The sequence below is a fragment of the Erythrolamprus reginae genome, chromosome 11 (genome assembly GCF_031021105.1).
Source record: "Erythrolamprus reginae isolate rEryReg1 chromosome 11, rEryReg1.hap1, whole genome shotgun sequence".
Classification (NCBI taxonomy): Eukaryota; Metazoa; Chordata; class Lepidosauria; order Squamata; family Dipsadidae; genus Erythrolamprus; species Erythrolamprus reginae.
This window is the reverse complement of record NC_091960.1, coordinates 22254058-22281409: the sequence shown is the minus strand read 5'-3', so window position 1 is coordinate 22281409 and position 27352 is coordinate 22254058. Positions and strand designations below refer to the sequence as shown.

Sequence of the window (27352 nt, the reverse complement as noted above, 5' to 3'; positions counted from 1 at the left end):
CTACAATAGGAGTATATTACAGGCCACCAAACCAAACTGATGCAATGGACACCCTCTTCACAAGCCAACTAACAGAAATATGCAACAAGCACAGCTGGGGAACTTCAACTATCCCAACATTAACTGGAAAACAAACTCAGCACCAAGTGGAAAGTCTGATAGATTTCTCACCAGTCTCGCTGATAACTTTCTAACCCAAAAAGTGGAAACAGGAATCAAAGGGACTGTAATACTAGACCTAATAATAACAAACAGGGAAGAAATGATAAATGGAATCAAAGTAGAAGGGACGCTGAGTGAGAGTCATTCTAAAATTCAACATTATGCAATCACTAACTGCTGTACCCAACACCACTATAGTCCCAGACTTCAGAAAAGCGGACTTTAACAAGCTCATAGAGAACCTGGGAAAAAAACAAAACTGGAAGGAACTTTTAAAAGGTAAAACCACACAGGAAGCCTGGGAGGCCCTAAAAACACTATCATAGATGCCCAAAACAATACAATCCCCATGAAAAAGAAAAACAGGAAAACTAAAATGAAAACAGCATGGCTAAACAAAGACCTCACAGACAACATAAAAGAAAAAAAAAGCCAAATACAAAAAATGGAAAGAAGGACTCATAACCAAGGTGGAATATCAGCAAACAGCCAAAACCTGCAAACAAAAAATAAGAACAGCAAAGACCCAACACGAACAATACCTTGCAACAAAAGGCAATGATGACAAAACAAGTTTCTTCCAGCACATAAACAACAAGAAGAAAATCAAGGAAACAGTCAACACACTAAAAAATGAAGACAGTAATGAAATCACAGACAACAGAGATAAAGCACAGCTGCTCAACCCCTACTTTGCATCCGTCTTCACACAAAATAGAACCACCTACCAACTAACCTGCAACCCAACTGCAACAAACAGCCCTGGAACTGAACTCAACATAGATAAAAACACAATAAGGGACTACTTGTGGGAACTCAACGAGTACAAATCACCAGGGCCACATGGACTTCCCCCCAGAGTCATAAAAGAGCTGGCAGACACCATTGCAGAACCACTTCTCCTCATCTACCAAAAATCCTGGTCCACTGGAGACCTACCGGGAGACTGGAAACAAGCTGATGTAGTCCCCATCCACAAAAAAAGGTAAAAAGACAGAGCCAGGCAACTATAGACCTATCAGTCTGACTTCTAAACCTGGAAAAATACTGGGGAAAATAATTAAAAAACCAACTCTGCCACTTCTTAGAAACAAACAAGATAATATCCAACAGCCAACATGGGTTTGTCAGAAACAAATGATGCCAAACCAACCTCATATCATTTTTCAACATCATAACCAAATCAGTAGACCAAAGCAATGAAGTTGACTTTATATACTTGGACTTCATCAAAGCTTTCAATAAAGTTGACCACAATCTTCTAATCCACAAATTAGAAAAAAGCAGGGTAGATTGCAACACATGCAGATGGATAAACAGTTGGCTGACCAACCGCACCCAACGAGTTGTCTTCAATGGCTCCAAATCCACATGGAAGAAGGTAGAAAAGGGTTCTGTTTTGGTCCCCGTGCTCTTCAACATTTTCATCAATGCCCTTGACAAGGAAATAGAAGAGGAACTAATCAAATTTGCAGATGACACCAAGCTGGCGGGGGTAGCCAACACCCTAGAAGACAGGCTCAAAATACAGAAAAACCTAGACAGACTAACACTGTGGGCCCATACTAACAAAATGATATTCAATGTCAACAAGAGCAAAGTCCTTCACCTAGGTAAAAAAAACCTAGACACACATACAGCCTGGGAGAAACCCCACTTAGCAGTAGGGATTGTGAAAGAGATCTTGGAGTCTTGGTGGATAATCAACTAAACAAGAGCCAGCAATGTGCAGCAGCGGCCAAAACAAGCCAACACTATGTCAAGTCGCATCAACTAAGCTGCATCAACAGGGGAATACACTCAAAGACCAGGGAAGTATTAATACCACTCTACTAAGCCCTGGTCAGAACACACCTGGAGTACTGCATCCAGTTCTGGTCACCACACTTCAAAAGAAACATTGAAACTCTGGAGAAGGGGCAGAAAAGAGCAACCAAAATGATTAGGGGACTTGAAACCAAGACTTAAGAAGAGAGATTGCGGGAACTGGGCATGGATAGCCTAGCCCTAGAGAAAAGGAGGGCCAGAGGGGACATAATAGCAGTCTACAAGTACTTGAGGGGTTGCCACAGAGAGGAGGGGGTCACACTGTTTTCCAGGGTAGCAGAGGGCCAGATGAGGAACAACGGTTGGAAGCTGACCAAGGAGAGATTCAACCTGGAAATAAGGAAGAACTTCCTGACGGTCAGAGCTATCAACCAGTGGAAAAGCCTGTCTGTGGAGGTTGTGAACTCCCCAACTCTGGACACTTTCAAGAAGAGATTGGACTGCCATTTGGCTGGGGAGGTGTAGAGTTTCCTGCTGAGGCAGGGGGTTGGACTCGATGACCGACAGGGTCCCTTTCAACTCTAACAATAAATACATTAATTAAATAATTAAATAAACAAACAAACAAATAAATAAATGTAGGTTTATACTTTACTATACTTTGTAATTATATACTTTGCAAGGCCAATGAAGAATAGAGTTTGCACACATTCAGGGAAAGCTTTTGAAGCAATTATTCAAGCTTACCAAATACTCTAACATTTTTTTCATTCATGCCAAAAGGCTTTGGTTAGCAGCCTCTTTTCATAGACCCAATCACATGCATCCTGAATTGTCTTTCCCTGACTTGATGTGAGTTCTGCAAAGTAGCTGGGTTTTTCTTGACATTGCAAACAAAATGTTGAAGTTCGATATAATTTTATTCAGACCTGATGAACAAGAAGAAATGAACTACCATGTTGTCCGTAACTTGAAGGGGGTAAAAAAGAAAAGAAATCCCAGTTATCTTCCAGTGAGGCATGAGATTAAATTTCATTCAATAAAATTGAAAGGATTCCTATTTTCTCATTTTATGTTTTTCTGACCTTAGAAGCATAAGTATACATTGTAGATGCCCTTAATTCGTTATGGTTCCTCTAAAGGGCACATCAAGATCCTAGCCCTCACTTTCCTGCCAAATATAGAAGGTGTCCCTTCAATTTGTCATCTGTAGTAGCATTTAGGGCCAAAATTATACCTTGTGCCCTTTTGCTTGATCTGGTGGCCTTTAATTATTTCAACATAGAAAGAACTTTGGAATTTTTTGAACTAATAAAGATTTGTTTTCTTAGCTCAAGGTCTTTTCTGTTGTATGGTGTGTTCCTCAATTCCTCAGTTTTCCTCATATACACAGGGTTGAAATTTAAGAAATGATTTCATCCATTTCTGTAATGAAATGCTCTATCCTTTAACATTAGGAAGAGTTTCTGGCTGCCTTTTTTCTTTCCCTTGCTGGTTCTGAAAGTAATGTTTTCTTCATGGATCACTGTATTGTGGGAACAATGGTGGATGATAAGCCAGGAGCCTCAAACTAAAAACATCACAAATGCCACACGAAGATCACTTCATTAGTCTGAGGTGTGAAATGCTGAAGCCATTTTGTACATTGATAGAAATGTCTCTGGCAAGCTGAAAGCAAAGAATATCACAGCATGCCATTAAACATAAATGTATTAAATAATGCTTAAAACCCATTTATTGTTAAACAAAGAGTTCATTTTGGCCATAAATTTGACAGCAGTTTTTATTAACTGGAAATATTTGGCTTTATTATTGCATTTACAGTGTTCCCTCGATTTTCGCGGGTTCAAACTTCGCGGATAGCCTACACCATGGTTTTAAAAATATATTAATTAAAAAATACTTCACGGGTTTTTTTCTGTACCATAGTTTTTCCTGCCCGATGACATCATACGTCATCGCCAAACTAATAATTTTTGCAAATAAATAACAAAAAATAATAATTATTGTTAATAAATAATTATGTTTATAAATATCAGGATCACTAAGTGTCTTATTCAATGGTGAGTACCAGTAATAATGGTGAGTAAATGGTTATTAAGGGAATGGGAAATGGTAATTTAGGGGTTTAAAGTGTTAAGGGAAGGCTTGTGATACTGTCCATAGCCAAAATGGTGTATTTACTTCCGCATCTCTACTTCGCAGAAATTCAACTTTCGCGGGCGGTCTCGGAACGCATCCCCCGCAAAAATTGAGGGAACACTGTATATGTAATGATACATTCTAGGAAACCAATCCCATTAAGAGCTACCCAAATCATACTTTCCTTTTTCTTCTCTCTCCTTGCTGAGCAGATTTTCCTTCCTTCCTTCCTTCCTTCCTTCCTTCCTTCCTTCCTTCCTTCCTTCCTTCCTTCCTGTAGTATGTTCTAAAACCTGTTGCTCCTAGTTTGGTCTAGTTCTGTGACCTGGTGGAGCTTCCCACCATTACTGCTACTGGTTCACAGAACCAGGTGGAACTGGGAGCAACCCATTGTTGCTTCCTTCCCTTCCATTCCATTCCCTCCTTCCCAGCGACCAGAACCTGAGAAATAAGCCAAGCTAGATCAAGATGAGGCATTAGGCCACTTGAGCCATGATGTTTTTGCTCCTGGAGTGCTTCCTTTCCTATTTTTTTATATGGTCACCACATTCTGGTGCTTAGTGTGCTAGCCTTACAGACCAATGTAATCATAATAGTGTAATGAAATGATAGTGTAATAGCTCCTACAAAGCATTGTTGAAAGCTAAAGGTATAAATACTTCCACTATTTTTATTTCTATTTTTATTTCTCCCCAAAAGTTTCAGCAAGGGGCAGTTTGAAATCTGTTAAGATGAAATGGCATGATCAATTAAGTCAGAGAAATAAATGAGCAATTTCCTCAAATTTTCTAGTGGAAATTAAAAACAGACAAATAAAAAATTTTCAAGGGAAGAACTCTTCCTTAATGGTATATTTGATAAAAAGCTCTCTGGGAAATATCCCCTTGGGATTTCTTTCCTTAGGTTTCAATGTTGAAAAGAAAGTGTGAAAAGATTACAAATGGATGGAAAGAAAAGTGTACAAGAAAAGATAGGCCATACATACATATCATTTGCCTTTTAAAACTAAAGTGCAAGGAGCTCCATACTACAGTCTTACAGATCTCTGTGGAATTTTCTTCTGCTTTTAAATATTTTTTAAATCAAACCATCTTTAAACTGATGGGAGGGAAGATAATTTCACTAGCTAGCAGCTTTTTTCTAATATATTGGTGCTTGGAGTTTTTTTAGGATGGGGCAGAATGAGGAAAGAATATAGGATTAGGAATTTTTCATTCACTTTTCAGCCACAAAAGTATAGTTTTTGCTTGTTTCCGTTTCAAAGTAAGACAAACTGTATTATACTTTTAGGCAATCGTACTGCCTTTTTCTTTTAAGTACAGCTGGAAAAATTTGAAGGGTGAAAAAAGTGTGAAAGAGGCTGCTCATGAACTAATAGCTATAAATTGCTCACAAGTGCTTTGAACAATTTATTTCTATTGTAGTGGAATTAAGTGACAAGCAATGGGCAATTTCTGGAACTGAAATTAGTTCTCCATCTAGATGGCTGTAATTGGAATTTGGGATTGGTTCATATTGAAGCTACTTGAAACAGGCTAAAAATTATCTGATGATGTACATCAGATAAAACTGAACCAGTTTTTAGGAATCTCCAAACTTATTTATTGTCATTACGTATATTCAAGAAACTTTTCATCATTTGATGTCATATCAGAATTATATAGTCTTGGTTAATGCTTTGAATTGTACCACTAAATACAAGATTCCCAAACTTTATTGTGGTGTGTGTTTACAGTCTTAGTAAACATAGGCAAGTTTTTTACAGAGCTCATCTTTTCTTCTTTTTTACATTGTGTATTGTCAGAAACATTGTCTTAGTAGCTCCAGGGAGGTGGAAAATTTGCCAATATCTTGCCTATTTTATGGTATTGTGAGGCATGCTTTGATCTTTCTCCTTATTCCCAAATTTGAAGACCAGATAAATTGTAGATACATTATCTTTTGAGGGATTCTTCAGTTACATTTCAGGTTGCAATATATTCTAACAAGCCATACAGTTCTGCAAAACCTACTCTAAGATGTATTGACTTATTGTTACATAATACTTTTTGAGAATGGTTTTCAGTAGCAATTTCTTTTCTTTATTTGTAATGCTGATCCTTGTAATATAGGAGAAATAATATCATAACAGTGTTCCAGAGCTAGTAGAAAAGTGAGCATCAACAAATATTTCATGAATCTAAGGGCGTGCAGTATTTTTCCTTCTGCCACTGTCCTGCACATTTTTAGACCTTTCAAATCAACAGAGGGATATTACAATAACAATTTCATGCATACTATTCAAGCATTGAAATATATTTTCATCTTGAAATATTTCAACTTTGAAACAGCTGTTTCAATTGTTTTGTATTCAAAACAAAATGCATATTGACCTCAGAACAAAGCATATCCATTTGAAATAATGCTTAGTTATGTCAAATGGTATCATTCTTAATGTCCCAGTCATAAACAAAAATCTCAAAATAGTCATTTTAACCCCAAATGGCGTTTTTAAATGCCCTTACAACTGTATAGTCTGAAACGTGATCTTGGGCTTAGAAGTTTTCATTACTGACAATAGACTTGAATCTGGGTTTCCCCATTCCTAGTATATTAGTTCATCACTATTCCACACTAGCTCTCTTTCTGGTTTATTCTGATGTTTCTTTTGTACATATAATATTTATATAGCATTTTGTTTATTGAAATAATCAATAATTGTATATTGAGCATGCAAAGTGACATAGGAAGAAAAATAGATTTTAGATTTGAAAATCATGCCTTTATTGTGTTCGTAAATAACTCAAGGCAAAATCATATTTATATTTCTCCTTCTTCCTCCTCCACCTGCACAACAACAATTCTGCGATGGAATGGAAAAACTTGTTATTGCCAACTCACCTTGGCTATCTTGCCAGGGACATCTCATGGTGGCTAACTACTGGACAAGTCATTGCATAGCAATTCCATGCAGGATAACTCAACACGTGTTGTGGTCCATCAGCTGCCAGCAGAGCTAGCTGCAGAGTCAGAGCCTGGGCCACAGTCTTGGAAAGGCTCTGATAAGGAAACAGAATAAGAGACCGAGAGTTTCCATCTTTTCCCAGGTGAAGAGGCTGCTGTCTTTGGGGCCTGACCTGAGGGTGGGATAGATGGGGCCCATTCCAGATGTGCACATCCATAGAAAAGAAAGGAGAGCAAAGGAAAGCAATAAGTTGGCTCTCGGGGGAAAACAGATGTAGGCACTAGCCATCCCCTCCCTGGCTGGGAAATAAAAAAGAAAACCGGACTTTAACAAGCTCAGAGCGAACCTTGAACAATGCCCCTGGAACAAACTCTTAGAAGGAAAAACCACTCAGGAAGCCTGGGAGATCCTAAAAAACAGCATCATAGACGCCCAAAACAACGCAATCCCCATGAAAAGGAAAAACAGGAAAACCAAAACTAAACCTGCATGGCTAAACAAAACCCTCGCAGATGACATAAAAGGAAAAAAAGCTAAGTACAAACAATGGAAAGAAGGACTCATAACCAAAGCGGAATATCAGCAAACAGCCAGTTCCTGCAAACAAAAAATAAAAACAGCAAAGGCACAATATGAACAACACCTTGCAGCGAAAGTCAAAGACAACAAAAAAAGATTCTTCCAACACATCAACCATAAGAAGAAAATCAAAGAAACAATCATCACACTAAAAAACGAAGAGGGTAGAGAAATCACAGACAGCAATGACCAAGCACAGCTACTCAACGCCTACTTTGCATCAGTCTTCACACAAAAGGGAACCTCCCTCCAACCAATCTGCAATTTAACTGCAACAAACTGCCCCAGAACCGAACTCAATATAGACAAAAGCACAGTGAGGGACTACCTGAGGGAACTCAACGAATACAAATCACCAGGGCCAGACGGACTTCACCCCAAAGTCCTAAAAGAATTGGCAGACACCATAGCGGAACCACTCCTCCTCATCTACCAAATATCCTGGATCACTGGAGACCTACCGGAAGACTGGAAGCGAGCTGACGTAGTCCCCATCCACAAAAAAGGCAAAAAGACCGACCCAGGTAACTACAGACCAATCAGTCTGACCTCTATACCTGGAAAAATACTGGAGAAAATAATCAATAAACAACTTACCCACTTCCTAGAAACAAACAAGATCATATCCAATAGCCAGCACGGATTCATCAGAAACAAATCATGCCAAACCAATCTCATATCATTTTTCAACACCATAACCAAGTCAGTTGACCAACGCAACTCAGTGGACTTAATATACTTGGACTTCAGTAAGGCTTTCGATAAAGTCGACCACAATCTCCTAATCCACAAACTAGAAAAAAATGGAGTAGATTACTACACATGTAGATGGATAAACAGTTGGCTGACCAACCGCACCCAACGAGTTGTCCTCAACGGCACCAAATCCACATGGAAAAAAGTAGACAGTGGAGTACCACAGGGCTCTGTCCTGGGTCCTGTACTCTTTAACATCTTCATCAACGACCTGGACGAGGGAATAAAAGGGGAACTAATAAAATTTGCAGATGACACCAAGCTGGCAGGGGTAGCCAACACCCTTGAGGACAGGCTCAGAGTACAAGAAGACCTAGACAGACTATCACAGTGGGCCCATACCAACAAAATGAGGTTCAACACCGACAAATGCAGAGTCCTCCACCTCGGCAAAAAGAACCCTAGACATACATATAGCCTGGGAGATACCCCACTCAGCAGTAGTGACTGCGAAAGAGATCTTGGAGTCTTGGTGGACAATCAACTAAACATGAGTCAGCAATGTGCAGCAGCAGCCAAAAAAGCCAACTCAATCCTAAGCTGCATCAAGAGAGGAATACGCTCCAAGACCAGGGAAGTACTAATACCACTCTACTATGCCCTGGTCAGACCCCACCTGGAGTACTGCATCCAATTTTGGTCACCCCACTACAAAAAAGACATCGAAACTCTGGAGAAGGTGCAAAAAAGAGCAACCAAAATGATTAGGGGACTCGAAACCAAGACTTACGAAGAGAGATTGAGAGAACTGGGCATGGACAGCCTAGAAAAAAGAAGGTCTAGAGGGGACATGATAGCAGTTTACAGATACTTGAGGGGCTGCCATGGTGAGGAGGGGGTCTCTTTATTCCCCAGGGCACCAGAGGGCCGGACGAGGAACAATGGTTGGAAGCTGACCAAGGAGAGATTCAACCTGGAAATAAGGAAGAACTTCCTGACGGTCAGAGTGATCAACCAATGGAACTGCCTGCCAGGGGAGGTGGTGAACTCCCCAACTCTGGACACCTTCAAGAGGAGATTGGACTTCCATTTGGCTGGGGTGCTGTAGGGTTTCCTGCTCAGGCAGGGGGTTGGACTCGATGACCTAACGGTCCCTTTCAACTCTATAAATAAATAAATAAATAAATAAATAAATAAATAAATAAATAAATAAATAAATAAATAAATAAATAAATAAATAAATAAATAAATAAATAAATAAATAAATAAATAAATAAATAAATAAATAAATAAAGAAATAAATAAATAAATAAATAAATATAAATACATACATACATACATACATACATACATACATACATACATACTATGTCAAGTCGAAGCCATCGTTTTGAGTTAGAGACTTTGGCCTGCCACAGGGAGAATAGTCCTGTGGGAATTGGGAGGGGTGGCTGCATGAGGGGGAAAGATACTAGCCACAACAAATTCCTTCCAGAAGATTCAAGGTCATCCTTTGTTCAGCACCAGCCAAAAGTACAGGAGAGGACCATGGATGTTCAGAGAACCAGAGTGGTCCATGTGATAAACTTGTGGATGTGGGGATGAAGGATGAAACTTAACATGGGTGGAGAACTGTAAGAAAAGTTAGTATCGGGTTCACCACAGTCCACTTGGCTCTGTTAATAAATTGGAACTTGGAAGAAGGCCAAGGTTTGGATTCTGATTTATTTCTCGGATGTTTACATAGCAGGGATTTGTGGGTAGCTGGTTGTCACAGACAGCAGTTCATTTTCTAGCATACAGAAACAATTTGGATTCCTTGGCCAGAACCTGGTTTGTTGGGACTAATTACATTTTGTCTTTGTCTATCCACCTGGATAAATGTCTGTTCCTGCCCTGTTTTTAAAGGGGGATTGTTTTACCCATAAGCAGTTTATCATTACTTGTGAAGGCTGGGTGAGAACAACATGATAAATATTACCTGCCACTGTTTTAATGACATTATTTCTATTAACAAAAATGGAAATAATGTAGACAACAATGGTGCAATACATTTATTGTGTTAAGTTATCCTGCATGAATTGTCCAGATTATCGTGCCAGGTTGGCTGTGGCAAAATGACCTTGACAAGTTGGCTGCAGTGAGAGAGCAATGACAGGGCCAAACCCATCCCATGAAGTGAGTTGAGCTAGGAGAGTGGTGTGCCCAAAAGTCACTGAACCAGTTTTGATGCCTACAACAGGACTACAATTCACTGTCTCCTGGTGATTGGCGCAAAGTCCCCCAGCTGGCTTTTATGCCTAAGGCGGGACTGGAACTCACAGTCTCCTGTGAGTCACCAAAGTCAGTCAAGTGGAACAGAACTCAGAACTGCCTTTACATATGGCAACTTTTTTTTTCTGGTTTTATGACTACAAAAGTAGCTTGGCAGAACAGAAATGTTTCTCATTTTGACCTGGAGTTGGCAGGAATTGGATTGAGGAGCTTGCACAAAGAACATAGATCCTCTTCCCCTAAGTTGTAAATGTTTCAGACTTCAGTTGCATTATTGCTTATTGCATTCATATTTTATCGTGTCTCCAACGTGTTGGGAATAACATGCATACTGCCTCTAGAGAATTAAGCAGGTTCACCTGTGGCAGATGGCTATGATTTCATTTTGCTAACAGCTACACAGTTTTTGAATTATTCAGTTCTGCTTTTAGATAAGCTGATGGCAGCTGTTGCCAAAAGAACAGCATCTCTAATCATTAGGGTTAGGGGGGGAAATTGTTTGGGTCACTTTTCAATATAAAGGTTAGACTTTCGGAGCTAATGTACAAAGTGGAATGCAAATGTCTTCATTTTTCACACCTCCAAATTCTGTGGTGCAATGCTTTCATTAAAAATATATAAAGTGCACACATTATGGAAAAGGTCTGTGAAAGTCCAATAATAAGAGCAAATTGCTTGGAAAAAAATGTGCATATTAGAGAAGAACTCATTCAAGAATGCATTTTCATGAAGGCTTTTTTTTTTTAAAAAAAATACAAACTGATGTGGAAAGGAAAAAAACCCACATATTTAGATACTGTCCCAAAAGTGCTGTTTTCCAAAAGGCTCCTGAAAATGTTCATCTACCCATTCAAGAAACTTCTTCAGTTCTAACTGAATGGTGGGGAACGAATGAAGAATCTTCTGGGATGAAAAGCTAAACTTTTTTCAAAGGTAAAAAAAAAGGTCAGTTGCTTTTTGGAAAAAAAGTTCTTTTGGGATAATCAATGATTGGGAATCTCCATAAACATACAAGCCTACATGCAAATATTGTATGTGTAGGAAGTATAGTAAACATTTTCCCCAATTCCATGGTATTGATGCACCAAAATGAAATAATATCAACAATTACCAAACTTAATGTGTTATATCATATATGCATCTATTTCAAAATGTTTCCTAAATGAAAAATAACACACACACAAACACACTAATCTTTAAGCAAGTGCCACAAGAATGATTGTGGGGAAAACACCTATATTAGGACAAGAAAATGCAAATGTGTATCTGTCTCTATGTAGTACAGAATGTTGATAAACTAAGTAACACAAACACCATTTAAAAATTCATTGATATATTTTTAATCATGGTGTTACCACAATCTATACTTCTAAACATACTTATCTAATCTATATCAGTAGCTAAAAGGTACAACATTAAATAGGAAGAGGGAAATTCAATATAGTTTTGTTGCTGTTTGGGGTGAAAAAATAATAATTTCTGCACTTTTAATGATCATCAGTATTTCCACACTGCTTTTCATATAAGGGGAAGTCTCAAAAATATTTGGAAGACACATTTTATCAATTTCCATAGCTATATATTAGAATATAATGTAATGTTGCACCCTGTTGTTTTTAATAAACTGCCTAATCCATGCAATTCCCTAATGCTTAGATGATCATATTCAAAGGTAGATAAATGTGTTTGGGGGTCAGAAATTGCATCATAAAAATCTGGAAGTCATTAAAGGAAAGCTAAAATTTATTCCACACATGGACTTAGAAAGAATTGGATATATTCTTTATACCAAAACAGTGTTAAACTCTCCTCAAATTCTAGCCTATTTGTGCATGAGTAAAACGGCAAGTTTTGTTTGCCCACTCCAAGACTGGTTTAGTTACTTTGACATTAAGGCAAAAGATCTGCTGGGACGTTTCCTCCTGTTAGTAAAAATGTAATGTATATATGATTTAATAATTCATTGCAAAATCAATTGTCCAAGGCAGTTGACTGATTCTACTGAATGTGCGATTCTACATCACACCTACATTTTATCTGAGCAAAATTATTTGGGTTCAACATTCTGTTTAGCAAGGTAACTCCACCTGTTTCTGTTTAATTGCTCACTTACAAATTATTCATATTATTTTTTTGCCTGAATATTGTGCTCAAAAATATTAATTTATTGGAATTTTGACAAACCTTTTGCCTGTCTCCTCAGATATTCCTTGTAACACTCCTCTATAAGTTTCATTTCATTTTCCTCTATGAAAGACCTGTTTTCCTTCTTTTTTAGTGTTGGGCAAACTGAACCTGCACAATTCGGGTCCGTACCAAATTTTGCGGTGTTCGGCATACCGAACCCGAACCCAGTTTTTTAAAAAATTCATGCTCCAGTTCGGCGTTCATGCCGAGCACCGCGAAGTGCCACCGCCTCCTCCTCATCTGCTGAGAAGAGGAGGAGGAGTCGGGCGCCGGTGGCGGCGGAGGAAGGCGAACAACGGGGAGCAGGCGGCCGGTCAGAAGACTGGGAGGGAGGCAAAAAAGGAGCTGGGGAATCCCACGAAGGGATTCTGGGGGTGGAGCCTTGACATCACGTATACCGGCAGGTTGCTAAGCACTCCAAGCTGATCACTTCCTGGATTCCGGGGGTGGCACTAGAATAATGGAGGGAGGATGGAATCCAGGAAGTGATCACCTTGGCGTGCTTAGCAACCTGCCAGTATACGTGACGTCAAAGCCCCGCCCCTGGAATCCCATCGCTTTTTATTTTTACAGATTTTTTTAATTTTTATTTATTTATATTTTTTTTTACGAAAAAGGATGCTGCAGCGGTGCCGCAAGCAAAGGGAGGTCTTTTCATGTAAAAATAAAATAAAATTAAAAAAAATATTTTTACATGAAAGGACCTCCCTTTGCTTTTCATGTAAAAATAAAAATATTTTTTTTTATTTTTACATGAAAGGACCTCCCTTTGCTTGCAGTGCTGCTGCGGCGTCCTTTTTCGTAAAAATAAAAATAAATAAAAATAAAAAATCCGTAAAAATAAAAAACGATGGGATTCTGGGGGCGGAACATTCGAACTTCGGGTTTAGGTTTGGCTGAACTTTGCGTGAAGTTAGTCCGAAGTCGCCGAACCCGAACACCGTTGGGTTCACCCATCACTATTCTTTTTTAATTTAAGAGCTGTTGCTGATGCATCATCTAGCAGCCTGCATAATCCCAGACATGAATTTATGTTAACATGACTGTAACCTGTAAACTGCTGTGAAAGCATTTGCAAGTTGTGTGGAATTTTTGGAGAGACAGAAAATTTTTAATTAAAAAAAAAAACCTTGTTCATTGTGCTTTTTGATTCTTTCTGTTAGTAAAATTCATTGGTTTTTCCATGATTCCAAAAGAAAATTAAATCAAAATTATCAATCTAAATTGAACACACACACACTCGTGCAGTGATTCCCTGCTCCATGAATGTTAGGAAAAAGTTGAGGAGATAAATTCTCTACTAATCATTTGATTGTTGGGGGACTTTTTGGTATTTATTTATTATTTATTATTCATCTAATTTATATGCCGCCCAACGCCCAAAGGACTCTGGGCATCTTACAACAAAGAAAAAACAGCATTTAAAAACAATTTAAAAGTAATTTAAAACCCTAATAAAAGCCATTACATATCATTCAATATCTCTCATGGCAGGATCTAGACGGTATCTCATTCGATCAATGACCCCAAGGCCTGCTAGAAAAGCCTGGTCTTTATTGCTTTGCAGAAGGCTAGTTTGGTGGGGAGGGTACGGATCTCCAGAGGCAGCTGGTTCCAGAGAGCCAGAGTTGCCACAGAGAAGGCCCTTCCCTGTAGTCCCACCAGTTGATATTCTTTGGCTGATTGGATATGATGAAAGCCAACTCTGTGGGCCCTTATCAGTCGCTGGTACAGTAGAAGACAGTACCAAGGATGGTCTGGCCCTAAGCCATGTAGGGCTTTATAGGTGATAACCAATACCATGAATTGCATCCAGAGACTAACTAGGAGCCAGTGCAACTTACAGAGAGTTGGTGTGATGTGGGTGTACCTAGGTGCACCCACATTAGCTCACGCAGCTGCATTCTAGACCAGTGGAAGTCTCCGAACGCTTTTCAAGGGTAGCCCCATGTAGAGTGCATTGCAATAGTTGAGCTGTGAGGTGATTATGATGTGATTAACCATGTGAAGAGCCTCCTGGTCCAGGTAGGGTCTCAATTAGTGCACCAGGTGAACCTGTGCAAAGGTCACCCTAGCTACAGCTGAGACATGTTGATCTAATCTCAGTAGAGGAATTGCAAAGGCTATCTGAATACTAATAAATGAAAGATGTATGAGATGCTTTTCTTTTAAGCAAGAAACCATTCTCAGTATATCAGGATTGCCGATAAATTCAATGGCCTATTTGTTTTCCCAAGATTTTCATGAGTGGTGTTTAATGTTATTTTTATTTTATTCATTATAAAAACATTCTCCCACTTTCCATTAAAAGTAATCCCCAAATGACATACAATAGAACAGAGCCAATAAAATGGTTAAAAAAATCACACTACTTAAAGCCTAAAAAATAGCATCATAAAAACAAGAGCAATATATTAAATGACCAAGAAACATAAGTCCAGTCAATAGCTAGGTCAAATAAATAGCTTTTTGACACTAAAAGCTAAGAAGATTCCACATCAACTGTAACTGAACTGAGAGACTATTTACAGTTGGGGCACTTTTATTAAGAGCATTCTCTATTTGGGTGTGAATGTCTATGCATTTGTTAAGAAAGTGTTTCTTCTTGGTGGATAGGCAAGAGAAAAAGTGGTCATGAAATATTCAGGTTCTAAGCTGTGTTCTGATTTATTGCATCTGCTTCTTATCATTATTGTAAAAAGCCCTTAAAAAGGTTTATCTACACCCTATTTTCCCCTAAATGAAATAATAATGTTGTTTACAATTTGGTATTTTTATTCCACCATTACTATCTTTAAATAACTCGAGGAGTTAAGCTTATACTCTTTCCTCCTCTTATTTTTTCTGATTGGTGAATTGTCACCCACCCAGCTTTCATGTCTATGGCAGAACTAGAACTCACTGTCTCATTATTGGTTTAAAGTCATCCAGCCAGTGCAGGTTCAAGTCTCAGTGGATATGGCTAGGTGATAAGGCCAAAATAAGGCCGAAATAGATCTATCCTAGTCTCCCTTAATTTTCAAATTCAGCAAAAAAACAATATATATATATATATGTAGATTGTTCTGAGTTCGGGTTTTGCCCCGTGTAATAATCTACAATCTACATACATATACCCGTGAAAATCTACGAAATCTACGAAATCTACGAAAACAAATATATATATATATATATATGTATGTATGTATGTATGTATGTATGTATGTATGTATGTATGTATGTATATTTGTTTTCATAAACCCGAACTCAGAACAATCTACATATATATATACTCTATGGCCTTCCAAAAATACACAAAGAAGGAATACCTCTCAGGCCAATAGTCAGCTCCATAGGGTCACCTCTGCAAAATCTTGCCAAATTTTTAGCCAAATATCTTCAGCCCTATACAGAAACTATCACCTCATATGTACAAAATTCATTCCACTTTATAGAAATAATTAAAAAACAAAACCTACAACCTGGTGACCTACTTGTGAGTTTCAATGTTATCTCCCTTTTCACCCAAATACCAATTAAAGAAGCCTTAACAGCTATCCAAAACAAATACAAGCCCCCCAAGTATATCTTAGATCTGACCCAGCACTGTCTGACAAATACATACTTCATCTATAACGAACAAAGATATAAACAAATAGAAGGAGCCCCCATGGGATCACCCTTCTCACCTGTCATCGCAAACCTCTACATGGAACATTTTGAAAATAATGCCTTGGAGAAATCTAAACACAAACACAAACTGGCTGAGATATGTAGATGACACTTTTGTAATTTGGCCACATGGAAAAGAAAAACTGGACAATTTCCTCACACATCTCAATAGCCTACACCCCAAAATACAATTCACTATGGAAACAGAAGCCAATGATCAACTTCCCTTTCTGGGTGTCCTAATCTATAAAAAACCCAATGGCACCCTAGGACACACCATCTACCAAAAGAAAACACACACCAACCGTTATTTAAATGCACACTCCCACCACCACCCTGCACAGATCACCGCAGTAGCCAAAACCCTCATCACCAGAACCAAATGCCTAGCTGACCATGACCATTTAAAAACTGAATTGAACAAACTGAAAGATGTATTAATTTCTAATGGATTTGAAAGAAAAACAATTACAAACCTAATTAAAAAAAGATACATCTCCCAAAAATCAAGACCAAGAACAGGATAATGGCATCACCCTCCTCCCTTACATTAAAGGCACCACAGACAAAATTAGTAAAATTCTCCACAAACATAATATCAAAACTTCATTTGTCACTAACCAGAAAATATCAAACATCCTAAGAAACCCAAGACAAAATCCACCTCGAAAACCAAGGAATCTATGAAATACCATGCAAAACATGTGCAGCCACATACATTGGACAAACTAATCGAAGAATAAACGCACGCATTGCAGAACATAAAAATGCAGTCAAAAAAGAAGAAAAAACTTCCTCCCTTGTCCAGCACATTAAAAAAACAGGACATGAAATTGACTTCGAAAAAACTAAATTACTTTCCAAAACAGAACACGTATATAAAAGAATAATTATGGAAGCCATAGAGATAGAAAAACACCCCCTCAGCATGAATAAACGTGATGACACATCCCGCCTACCAGAAATTTGGAAACCAGCCTTAAACAAAAAAAACATATCATAATCATCACCATGTCAATCCTTCAACTAAATGTGATTCCACCAACCAATCAAATCATTAAAACATAGCCACCCAATCTACTTGCTATATTCAAACCAAATCTCCACCCCCACCACTATTTATAAGGAACAAGTGGCAGTTGCAAACAAACTATATCTACAGCAGCACAAAGCTTACAACTTCAGCCTGATGATGGTAAATGTGATTTCACCGAAACGTCGCATAGACATGCAAAATATTACACGGGGAAAAACCCGAACTCAGAACAATCTACATATATATACACAAGGTCTTATTTTGGGAAAAATACGGTAATTCCACCATGTCACCATGTCTATTTATTTACTATTCAATTTAGTCATTCTTTGGAGAGTCTATAAATCGAGGTGCCAGGTTAAAACCTGAAGGATTACTACTCAGCTTTCTGCTCCAACTATTGTAAAATCAAACACACTAAGTAAAATCATTTCAGGCCCTTAAATGTTTAGGGTTCTAAATGTTTAGAGTTTTATAACAAAATAATTTATGCCTCGTTTTTCAACTCAGTCACTATATGATATCTCTAGTTACAGAACTATATATTTAGAAAAACGCCTATTCTCATTTTATAAAGAAAGACTTTAAAAAAAAAATAACAAAAACACTCACTCCTTTTGAGAACTGTTGTGAGTACTGCTGTCTTCTTGTAGAGCCTCTGAAGAGGTGACAGGGTGACAGCTAACCTGCAGGAGAGGTGATGAAGATTTGGGCTGTAGTTCTTCAGGGAGACCTTGGACTCTCTTCCAGATCTCATGGCAAGCTTTATCCAAACTATCCTGGGGAGTGTTGTGGTGGATCCAGATGTGTCTTGGGAATGGGCCTAGAGGGAAAGGGCCTTTGGAGTTGACTGTTGAACACTGAATATTGCTCCTACTTGTTAGCATCTCACTTTGAACATCAAGAAACAGGAAGAAATTTTTTACAAAAGAGGAGAGTGGGCTATAAACTTTTTCTGTTGTAAGCACATGTTCGTTAATATAATATGACTTTTTTTAGATGGCCTAGAATGGTGTGCATGGCAACAAACCTAGGTAGCCAAGTAACCATGGAATACTTGTAGGAAGCCAACTGATAGGGACAGCCATTGGATTTAGTCATACTGAAGCGCCATGATCTAGCAAAAGGGAAATATGAGATTATGTTGCCGCTGAAGAAGTATAAAGTTCATATACAGGATGAAACTAGGTTTACTTCCTCCAATTGATATCTTTAGATCTGTTTGCCATCAAAGGTATTGTTTCGTCTCTTTTTTATGGTTTTCAAATAAAAATATTAGATGCCTACTATATCCTCAGAGATGATCCTTCAAATTAACTATTCTTATAACTATTCATCTACACTATGAAGTTTAATATAAGTAGAAGAATCAGAGTTGAGGACCCTGATGTTTTTCCTGAGTGTTTCCTATGTACACATGTAAACAAATATAGAAAAAGAAGAAAAAGAAATGAAAGGGATGGATGTGTTTATTGATGCATTTTTTGTAATAAGTTAAGCCAAACTCTTCATCAGACATTCTGAAAAGGGTCTGAAGGAAAACAAAAGTGGAACTTAAAAAAATCTATTTTTCAATGGCTTTCAAGGGGCAGTTGCAGTGGTGGGTTGTAAATATTTTGCTATTGGTTTGCACAATGCTTCTGGCCCATGCGCAGAAGCATCCCAGGCAGATGGACGGAGCCTCCCGCCATGGGCGCTACTGCTCCTAAGAACCGGTGCGAACCAGGAGCAACCCACGGGTGGGCAATGGGTCATTCTTTTTAAAATGACCACCATAGTTGTTGTTGTTATTATTATTATTATTTATTTATTTATTAGATTTGTATGCCGCCCCTCTCCGTAGACTCGGGGCGGCTTTAAGTTATGCCTTTAAGTAACAATGGAGTGAAATCCAGATTGATAAAGTTACAAATGGTCTAGTAAGAATGCTCCAGTAGACTAGAGAGATCACATTATTTAAGTTCATCCAGCTTCCAAACACAGGTATTCAAATAGGAAGATAGCAACTCAGAGCATGAAAACAATAGTCAAAATAACTTTTTTGTTCAGAATATATTGTTTAACTAAAAATGCTCTCAAATTCAGTGGTCTGAAACCTTGGCAACTTTTAGGCTTGTGGACTTCAATTCCCAGAATTCCTCAGCCACTTTGCTGACTCAGGAATTCTGGGAGTTGAAGTTCAGAAGTATTAAAGTCCCCAAGATTCCAGACCCCTGCTTGAATTAGTCATTTTTTTAAAAAAACGACTATTGAAAAACAAATGTTTAGGGTGGCTATCAGCACATACAGCCATGAGCATTATGTGGTTTTATGCATCAAAGAATTTGATTTCAAAACTACAGTAGAGGTTTTTTTAAATCAGAAACAAATTATATCAAGTGGGCTAACCAAGGTTCTTATTTGTAACAATTTAGAATTAAGCCCCACATATCTAATATGACATGCTTTTTTCTTTTTCTTTTTTGCCGTTTTCAACTTCTTGGGGAAGTCCCTGCAGTTTTCCTGGCAAAATTTTAGTCTGCCCTGCTTCCTAACGCTGAGAAAGACTGGCCCAATACATGAAACAGGATTAGAACTCACAGTCTCCTGGTTTCCAGCCCAGTGCCTTAACCATTATATCAAACTGGCTCTCATAAATCTATAACATGCATCTAAACAACATGCATGCATAATGGTTGCTCTTCATAGCAATACAGACCAAAATCCAACTATCTAGTTGGTTTAATATGGTCTGTGCAAACCTAGACATTGTAATGCAACTAATAACAATGCAAACAAACCATGGCTTTATGCAGCCTTTAAATCCAGCTACAGGCCATAGAGAGGTATGTTCTATTGATTTTAGGTGGGCTTAAAAAAATTTACAATGTATTGCAATTTACCACTTATTATTTTTATTAGTTCTCATCTCATGCAGGGAAAGCCTATTCACAGGACTCTGTTCATTTTAATTAGTAAACATAGAACCTCAAGCAGAGAAAGGAAATGTCATATTGCTCCAATTTAAACGCATATTAGTTTGAACACATTTCTGGACAACTTTGTGCCTCCATTTACTTGTCCTTGTTTTGACTGTAGGTGGCAATACAGAGCAATATTAGTTTATTATTTCTGTTTTTTGTTTTTGGACAATGTCATGAAAAGTGGATTTATATAAGCTAAACCTTTTAAGCTTTGTAGTATATGACATATGTTTACACTGATAAAGAATAATATTTGTGGTTCCATTTTATTTTCATTTTGCAAGCTTTCAATGTGTATACATATGCATGCGCATATGTGTGTGTGTGTGTGTATGATTGTTTTCTGTCGTAACCATATGCAGTGGTACTTCTACTTAAGAACGCCTCTACTTAAGAACTTTTCTAGATAAGATAAGAACTGGGTATTCAAGATTTTTTTTGCCTCTTCTTAAGAAACAGAGTGGCACGAAGGCCCGGCCAGTTTCCTGCAATTCCTCCTGGGTTTCTCACTCCAGCACAGTGTATGGGAGGCATGTGATCCCTTCAACTTTGTACCAGGGAAGGGTTACATGATTTTTTTGTCGGATCACCCTGGTATATTGAACAAGCGTCACAGCTTCCTTTTTGCCTCTCGGCCCAACCCGGGGCCATTTCCAAGGCAGTTAAATTTGTTCATAGCTGACAAACCATATTCTGTATGTATTATGGGTTTTTTTTGCTGAATTTTTAAAATTGAGGGAGACTAGGATAGCACTATTTCGGCCTTGTTCTGGCCTCACCAGCTAGCCATAGCCCTACTGGGATTTGATCCTGCAGCTTCTGCCTTGTAAGGCAGAGAATTAACCTCCAGGCCACGCAATCTGATCCCTTCAGCTTTGTACAAGGGAGGGGCTATATGTTTTTTCTGTCAGACCAAATCCAAGTAAGGTTATGGCTGAGCTGCCTCAGCCAAGGAGAGCCAGCCCCTGGCTGCTGCTGCTACTTGCTGCCTCTTCCTTCCCATGCTGAAGGGCTCCCCTCTCCTGTCACTTACCCGCTTTGTAGCCGGCGCCTTTTCTTCGCTGTGATAACTTCTCAGCTGCCCAGAGCGAAGGGAGCATTTCTTTTCTCTGGGCACTGGCAGAGATTTATTCCCTGTCCAAGCACCCAGAGAAAGGAAAATGCTTTGTTTGTTCTGGACTGCCAAAGCCTCCTTAAGCGCCACCAAAAGTCTCCTCTGGCAGCCCAGATGGCTGGGATTAAAGGGGGAATGGTAGGAAACTGGCTGAGCATTCATGCAGCTCTCAAATTTCCTGGGAATTTCTTCTGGACTCAGGTTCTTAAGTAGAAAATGGTTCTTAAGTAGAGGCAAAAAATCTTGAACACCCAGTTCTTATCTAGAAGAGGCGTTCTTAAGTAGAGATACCACTGTATTTGTATATTTTTACAATTATATGTTCAACATCAATACCAAATTATGTTTCAAATTCTGATTTATCTTGCTCTATATCCCTGTCATTTTATTGATTTTAAATCTTTCAAAAAACTGTAAATAAAACAATTGAAAATTGATAAAGAATGAATGATTGACAACTATATCCTTCTATTAATTGTTCTCTCGGTCTGATTGTAAATTCCCCTTGATAAATGGTTGAAATTACTTATTAAAAAACTATTTTATCTGCTATTTCTTTTCTATAATGTGCTTTTTGAGCTGGGATCCATTAAGGTATTTTTAGGTACACTCTGCACTTATATTTATTTCATATTCTCAATATGGCACTTCTAATAATTTTTAAAAAAAATAAAGTTCAGATTAATTTTAATTTAAAGATATCATAAATATCCATGCCATTCAAACCTCAATTCTTTATCTTATATCTGTAAATTCTCTTGTTTCTTAGCAACATCCATTATTTCATCCAGACCAAATGAGAAGCAAAATATAATTTCAAATCTGGTAAACCCAATCTTCCTCTTTTGTTTGCATCTGGTAACACTTAACATTGAACTGTATTTTTATTCCCTTGCTGTATAAAATGTAGATATGCCATTCATATCTAAAACTGCATCCAGTTTTGGTCACCACAATGTAAAAAAGATCTAGACTCTAGGAAGAGTGGAGAGAAGAGCAGCAAAGGTAGTTAGGAGACTAGTGGCTAAAACATATAACGAATGGTTGCTGGAATTGGGTATGTCTAGTTTAATGAAAAGAAAGACTAGGGGTGATATGATATCAGGCTGTTCTCCAAAGCACCTGAGGGTAGAACAAGAAGCAATGGGTGGAAATTAAACGAGGAGAGAAGCAACCTAGAACTAAGGAAAAATTTCCTGACAGAACAATTAATCAGCGGAACAGCTTGTCTCCAGAAGTTGTGAATTCTCCAACACTGGAAGTTTTAAAGAAGAATTTGGCAGCCATTTATCTGAAATGGTATAGCTTCCTGCCTGTGCAGGGGATTGGACTAAAAGACCTCCAAGTCCCTTCCAACTCTTCTCTTCTCAAAACATTCATTTTTATCACAGAAATTCTCTTTAGCAGTGACTATTTCAATGTCTCCTATCTTAACATGACCTTTTCCACCCATATTTTCACATAGTTATTTTGAAATATCATACAATTCATATTTGTCATAGTAATAGCCAAGTTGATATTAAAACCAGTTTTTGTCATCAGTTTTAGTCGATCTAATTTCATATTTTTATACTTTCTTTGTCTTCTTGATATTAATATTGAATTCTACTAATATATCAAATTCCTTTAATTATCCCATTCATTTCTACTTCTTCTAGTGCAGGAGTATCGATTTCTTTGAGCATTGGGATTGTGTTTGACCTTGGGAGGCTGGGGAGGGGGGAACTTGGCCATAGTAGACATGGCCAGCTCAACGTCATTCATCGAGGCTCTGTTTTTGGCCATGATGGTCTCCTAGAACCCTTTGCCAGTAAAAACAGAGTCTGGGGGGGAGGCCACACTGCATTTTCTCTGGCAAAGGCCTCCAGGAAGCCATTGTGGCCAAAAGCGGAACCTGGGACGGTGGCACACAGCCCTCCCAAGCTTCGTTTTCAATGGCAGAGGCACCACAGACCAGTCCTTCCCCATTTCCAGGGTGGGCCCATGGGCCAGATCTGAGCTTCGCATTGGACAGATCTGGCTCATGGATGTTGATTTTTACACCCCAGTTCTGGAGGTGGGTTTCAGCAGGTTCTGAACAGTTCTGACAAACTAGTAGCAGAAATTTTGAGTAGTTTGGAGAACGGTAAATACCACCTCTGACTGGCCCCACTCCCATCTATTCTCCCAAGTCCCAGCTGATTGGGAGGAAATGGGAATTTTGCAGTATCATTTCCTGGAAGTAGGAAGCTGCTATGTGTGATAACGAGCTGGGCAGTAACTGAGGCGTGACATGGAATATGGTAGCAACTCACAACAATGGTACAACTATGAAGAACTCATCTGAGGTAAAACTCTTCTGAGAGCTGCTTAAATAGCCAACTGTCAAACAGAACAGCCAATCAATGCTTAACAACAATTTCTGCTTCCAGAGTGGGCCCCTAGTGGCACACTGGAACACTGCAGGGGGAAATGGAGATTTTTCAATTTCCTACCCTTGGAGTGAGGTAGGAATGGAGAGTTTACAGTATTCTTCCCCTGTCAAGCCCATGAAACCACATCCACCAAGCCACACTATGCCCACTAAGCCATGGCCACGGAATTTGTGGTAAAAAAAAATTGAATCCCATCACTGCCCTGTTCTAGTGATTCTTCTAAAATTAACATTAGATCATTCATAAATGCTATTAACTAATTCATTTCTTTTTAAATCTTAAGTCCTATGATTTCCTGATCTTTTACTTATTTATAAATTTATAGGTCACCAATGTTAACTCAAGGTAAATCTAACTTTATATAAATAATAAATAAATAAGACAAAAATAGAGATAGTGAACATGCTTTTGTTCCTGTTTGAAACTCACAAGGCTTTAATAGTTTTCATTAACATTTATTTGTGCTTTATAAGAAGTATACATCAAGCTTACCCATTTAATAAAATTATCTTCAAGGTTCATATGTTCCAAAACTCTAAACAAAAAAAAAAAGAACTTATCAAAGGTCTTCTTTGCATCTAAAATATGAATGTATGTTGTTTTCCAGAATATTAAAACATTTCTAATATTATTATTATTAATACTACAACTATGATAGAGTCACTTCACAGTAAAATGGGTGGACATTGAACACATTTAATCAATGAATACTCATAGGTTAAACCCACATTCATCTTCCTGAATAAAATTCTGTAAAATTATTATTTAATAAACATATTGTTCAACCAACGTTATCCCTTCTTATAGTTATATTAGCCTTTTCCCAACTACCGTCTTTCCATTCTGGAGAATAATATTTATAATTTGCAGTTAAGGATGCATAAGCTCATCTGCAAAACATTTATGGTAGGAGACCAGCAATCCATTTGGACTCATGTAAAATATTTTGTTTTAGTTTTTTCTATGTACTACAAACAACTTCTCTGTTCTTATAGTTCTTTCAAAAATTGTCTGATTGTAATGTTTGGTCATTCTGCTAGCAGCCTTCCATTTTTCCAAAGAAATGTTTTAGCCTTTGTATAAAATAGCATATTAAGATGAAACACTTTTCTCATATTCACATTATCTATTATGATATTCCCATCTTGTAACTTTAATATGACTTTTTTTCTTTTTTTCTTTCACTACTGGTATGTTATTGCAAATTCAAATTTCTTTGTTTTGCATAATTCATTTTTATTTTCATCTCTCTAACGTAAATAGATAATTGTCTCTGTAAAAGCTTAACTTGGTGAATTATAGCTGTCATCCCTGGAGAGTTTTTTTAAAAATTCCTCTAAAATCATTTACATTTTCTGTTTTCAAATTTACTATTGTGTTATATAAAATACCCTCTCAGAAAAGCTTTACTTGAATCCCAAATCGGTTAATCTCTCTTTTCCATACTCTGTTGAAATCATATCATATATCATATCATATAATCATCCATCCTTTGAAATTGGTTGTTTTCTTTCAAATGTTTCATTACACAACTAGGCGCTAGAATGGAATAGAGTTTGGTTCTATCTTTATATACAATAACTTGTTCGGTATTGGTGTTACTTACTCCTTACATGTGCCTTGATTGGGTTGTTGTTTACTGCTTTATGATTTGTCTGGCTTAATTCCTGCTTATCTGGATGTTGATTGCTGGCACGAAAGTGTTCCATCTTTTTATTTTCTTTCAGTTTATTGTATCTTTTTAATGGTAAGTGTTGCTTATATGCAGAGATGGCTTCCACCTGGTTCGGATCAGTTCTATGGCAGCCTGAATCACTGGATATGGAAGTGACCCAGGCCTGCCATGTTGCTTTTTGCTTCTGCACATAAACTGGTTTTAGCACTGTGCATGGGTGTGCAACAAGCATACATGGGCCGCGTCAAGGAGAGAACTGGCAGTGAAGAAAACTAGGACCTACCCTTGTTCATGTGCCTGTTGATGGCTGAGTTGTCTGAGTGCCAAGCTTTCAAGATTTTTGGAGGTAGCCTGATTTAGGATGCTTACATGTTTACAATTGAAACCAGTTAAGTCTGTCCATGTGTTGTGAAATTCTATCACTGAAGATGTTAGCTAGCTAGATAATAAAATATCTGCAAGAAAAGATCCAAACTCAAGAAGCATCAAGGGATCTTTAGTTCAACTCTGTACATATTTTTTCATATCTTAGTACAATCTGCCCTGATGAATATCTGGGTCTCATTTTCAACAGAGCTCTCTGAAGAACATATATTTTAGCACTATGCAAACCCACCAAGCTATTGTCATTCAATGCATTTTTAATATGTAAACTAATATAATGGTATACATGAGCTTTGCATACATGTGTTACAAAGACTTGCATGCAAATTTGGATGTCCTATTTACTCTAAAGCAAACTTGTGTTTCAATTCCAAAATTCCACTTTTCTTCTCAAAGGCCAAACTTCAGGAAAATAGACATTGGAGAAGGAGTAAAGTGTAATACCCATGGCTGTGCAATCTTCATGGTTCCCTGCTAACCCAACATATCTTCATATCACCTAAGGGAAATCAGCTGTAGAAGAAGATAATTACTTTGCTCTCTATGCTTATGGTTTTTCCAGATGAATGCTATTGGCCATTTTAAGGCATCGAATACTGATCAATATGGCTTCTTGGCCTGATAGCAGAGTGTTGGTGCTATGTCTTGAATGAGATACCTGAATAAGAGAATGAGACAGCCAGGGCCACCCTAATTTACTCTGGAGCAAATCTTAGATTAACACAGGAATAGTCTGGTTCAATGGCTCCCTACCAGTTTTCTTAAATGACTTCAATCACAGAGAAAAAACAAAGCTTAAAGAAGGGATTTCCCCCCCAGTCTTCTATCACCACAGTTATCACTCAGATTTGCTCTAACATTGTATTTCTTTTTGCTTTGTCTGAGAAGAACAGAATGCTCTTGAATTCAATAATAATAATAATAATAATAATAATAATAATAATAATAATAATAATAATTTATTAGATTTGTATGCTGCCCCTCTCCCAGGACTCGGAGCAGCTTACAACAAAAACAATACATAGTACAGTGATATCTCGTCTTACGAACCCCTCTTCATACGAACTTTTCGCGATACGAACCCGATGTTTAAGATTTTTTTGCCTCTTCTTCCAAATTATTTTCATCTTACGAACCTGAGCCACCGCTGCTGGGATGCCCCGAAGCACTGGGATTTCCCTGGGAATCCCCGCTCCGCCTCCAAACTTCCCTTGCCAGGCAAAGCGCCCCGTTCTTGCGTTGCTGGGATTTCCCTGAGGTTCCCCTCGCTGGGATTCCCTTCATTTTTGCCAACACTGCTTTGAATCCCAGCGACAAACTCCCCCTTTCAAACTGCATAGGGAAAATGAGCACAGTGGGGTGGA

The 27352-nt window shown here is 38.0% G+C and overlaps 1 protein-coding gene across 9 annotated transcripts in view; it reads right to left on the bottom strand.

Moving 5' to 3' along the window:
- Positions 1–27352, bottom strand: part of C11H1orf94 (chromosome 11 C1orf94 homolog) — a 75099-nt gene that overhangs the window by 39382 nt on the left and 8365 nt on the right. For 3 of the 9 annotated variants that reach the window (XM_070763643.1, XM_070763646.1, XM_070763648.1), the window contains exon 2: positions 24422–24464. The exons of 5 other annotated variants lie outside the window; for them this stretch is intronic. Coding sequence is in view for 1 of the 4 variants with exons in the window: in XM_070763642.1 (XP_070619743.1) it covers positions 18051–18325 (275 nt within the window). In the remaining 3 variants the exon portion in view is untranslated. Of the gene's footprint in view, positions 1–18050; positions 18326–24421; positions 24465–27352 lie in introns of those variants that run through there. One more of the 9 variants, XM_070763642.1, reaches the window with a different exon arrangement.